The sequence below is a fragment of the Poecilia reticulata genome, linkage group LG11, assembly GCF_000633615.1.
Source record: "Poecilia reticulata strain Guanapo linkage group LG11, Guppy_female_1.0+MT, whole genome shotgun sequence".
Taxonomy (NCBI): domain Eukaryota; kingdom Metazoa; phylum Chordata; class Actinopteri; order Cyprinodontiformes; family Poeciliidae; genus Poecilia; species Poecilia reticulata.
In genome coordinates this window covers 17883497-17886666 of record NC_024341.1, presented here as the reverse complement: position 1 = coordinate 17886666, position 3170 = coordinate 17883497, and the positions used below count along the sequence as shown (strand labels likewise).

The following is a 3170-nucleotide window of genomic DNA, read 5'->3' as shown; positions in this document are numbered from 1 at the left end:
GTCGAAAACAGAGTTTAACTCTGCACATGATGATTCACACTGGTGAAAAACCATTTTCATGTGTGACCTGTGGAAAAAGTTTTAATCTAAAGCGGAGTTTAACTCTGCACATGAAGATTCACACTGGTGAAAAGCCGTTTTTATGTGTGACCTGTGGAAAAAGTTTTAATCTAAAACGGAGTTTAACTCTGCACATGAAGATTCACACTGGTGAAAATCCGTTTTCATGTGTGACCTGTGGAAAACGTTTTAGTCTAAAACGGAGTTTAACTCAGCACATGATGATTCACACTGCTGAAAATCCATTTTCATGTGTGACCTGTGGAAAAGTTTTTGCCATAAAACGGAGTTTAACTCAGCACATGATTATTCACACAGTTAAAAAACCGTTTTTATGTGTGACCTGTGGAAATTTCTTTTGTACAAAACGGAATTTAACTCAGCACATGATGATTCACACAGTTGAAAAGCCATTTTCATGTGTGAAGTGTGGAAAAAGTTTTCATCACAAGGTTAGTTTAACTCTGCACATGATGATTCACAGTGGTGAAAAGCCGTTTTCATGTGTGACCTGTGGGAAAATTTTTAAAGACAAAGTTGGTTTAGCTCTGCACATGATGACTCACACAGTTGAAGAGTCGTAGAATTGTTTTCCATGTGTGTCCTATGTTGAGTTTCCCTATAAAGTTGATTTGGTTAAAAACTAGAATATGGTTGAAACGATTCAAGTGATTCCAGTAACTTGACAAATGGGTGTTGAATCTCATCGTGGCGGCACGTAGCTGGTAGACGAGTTTCTGTGTGTGACAAACGAAGGTGTTAAATCCCGTCACTTCTTTTTTTCTTTCTTCAGGTTAACTTGTAAAGTAAGCTATTATTGTTACAAGTTCATTTTCTAGACTACAGAAAAGTTATTATTAGGGAAGCTCATGGCAGAGCGGCGAATTTGGCGTTCTCACCAATGCAAAGAAAATGTTATGACTTTCATTTGAAGGCCAATTGGCACCAAACTTGACATGAATGATCCTGGTTGGATCCCTGACAATCCTATGTCATCATAGTTTGACGTCATCCAAGCCACTCCTCTGAACAAGAAGTAACGTTTTTTCTCTTGGAAAGCTCCATCTCTCACCCGCTTGGCCTAATTAGGGTGATCTTATGTCAGATGACAGAAAACAAGTTGGTCTCACTTACCTTAAAGTGCCAAGAGTTGTAAGTGGATGGCGGTGCGGCGCAGTGACAGGTCACGCCGCTGCCATACGTTTGGCTATAAATTCCACACGTTTCGACCGAGCTGGACCAAACTCAGTGAAAAATTTTGTGTAAAACAGAATTTAACTCTGCAAAAATGGAACGTACTGGAATGGGTGATTGTTTTTAATGAATCTATACAAAACCATATTTGTGATGATGTTTGTCTTTAAAGCAAAACGAGATTGAAACTGATGCTGTCAGTTGGTTCAAGTTATATTAACCAGTCTTACTGTACCTATTTAAAATCTTTTCAAATGAAATAAAATTCATTTGTACATTAAAGAAAATTCAAGATTCACCACAAAATAATTTTTATGCATTACTTGTACAAAGTATGTGTGATTGGTTTCAATAAATGACTTTTTCTCTCATCTTAGTTGTTATAACGTGGAGATCGGAGCAACTGCACTCATCTAAATGCACCATGTGCTGCTGGTAGATGTATCCCTCCCCAGATGTCAGAATATATTTGAGAGTACAAGGAACAGAGGGGCAACTCCAGGTTAAGAGATAATTATGTGTAGATTGAAAATTTCTGACTGTTACTGTATTGTAGGAAATGTTCTTATTTGGTATTATATATAGCAAAACATGTTGTGGGATGTATGAAAAATGATTCAGAGAACAATATTACCTATGGATTTGCGGAGAACTCGAATACTAATGTAGTCGGGGCATATTGTGGGTATGCAGGGTATGCAACGTATAGGAGCGCAAGCACCAGAGGGGGCGCCAAAACCCCGTCTGGAGGGGACGGCGCGCCAATGATGTTTTCCCATACACTTCAGCGCGCCTTACACTCCTTCACCTCGCGCACATAACGATGTAAATGTAGCAAGTTTTACCCTTCATGTATCGTGCAGGGTATTTAAGAAGCAGTAGAACGTCGTGGTTTATTTGTTCAAAAACGAAACTGTATGCTGACTAGTAAAAGGATACAACGTGTTCTTTTTGTGTATAACTGAACATTGATATGTTGGTTTTATACAAGAGCTGAGCATGTCCATCGGTTCTATATCCTTTTGTTTTATACTAGTTTTCACGGTGTCGATGGAAAGAAAGGTTGAGATTAAACTGCACCGCGGTCTTGAACCTCCCTGCGTCTGGCTGTTCAATCCGAGTGGCCGCTGTAGTTGACCTGCTACTGTTTCAGTTTTTGATTGGTTTCAATTTCAGTTTTGTTTTGTTTTTGTTTAGGGAAAGGGAGTTTATATTGCCCAGCCCGGTGGCTTGTTTTAAACAGGGACCTATGCTGTCCCTGGATCCCAACTGTTTTTATGTACCTTGAGGAGACTAGTGAAAGGGGAGTTTTTCTTTTCTTTGCTGTATTCACCAGGGATTTTTGTGCGAGTGTGTTTTTGTTGTGGAACACTTGGGTGCATTTAGTTATATTTGTGTTTTCTTTATTTTCTATAATTTTATCTAATTGGGTTTTAACTGTTTTTCTGCTTTAAGGATCCCAGGGCCAGAATAGACTCCAACTTTTAGTGTGGTCACTTTGTGTAATAAAATAAATTGTGACGATTCTTGCTCATGAAACATTTGGGTATAGATCTAAGGCTCTATACCCAAAGCAAAAGCTGTACCCAAGGTCACACTAATGTTGTATTTGTCTTATTTAAATCAAGCAGAAGAGAAGATTTTAGTTTTTTTGTATGAGAAATCTTTAGATGTAATAACCGTATTATCCAGAAGGTGGCGGTAAGGCCACCATATGAATGCCGACAGTCAAAACATCCCGAAGAAGAATCGGAAGCGGAGGAAGAAGAACGATAAAATGGCGCCTGGTCTGTTTTGTTGAATATTCGAGATTTTTTCTGAACAAGTTTCTCAACGAGCGGTTAATGCTGCTGAAGAAACTTTCACAAAGTTTAAATAAATCATCGTCAAGTCGGAGGAAGAGATGGATGATCAGC

The 3170-nt window shown here is 38.7% G+C and overlaps 1 protein-coding gene across 1 annotated transcript in view; it reads left to right on the top strand.

Annotated features, from left to right (window-relative positions):
* LOC103472607 (gastrula zinc finger protein XlCGF8.2DB-like) overlaps positions 1 to 1625 on the top strand; it is a gene marked incomplete at its 5' end in the record, with an annotated part of 2179 nt that extends 554 nt beyond the window's left edge. The window contains one exon of the mRNA XM_017307356.1: positions 27 to 1625. Within this exon, the coding sequence (XP_017162845.1) occupies positions 27 to 644 (618 nt within the window). The remainder of the gene's footprint in view (positions 1 to 26) is intronic.
* Positions 1626 to 3170: the final 1545 nt, after the last annotated feature.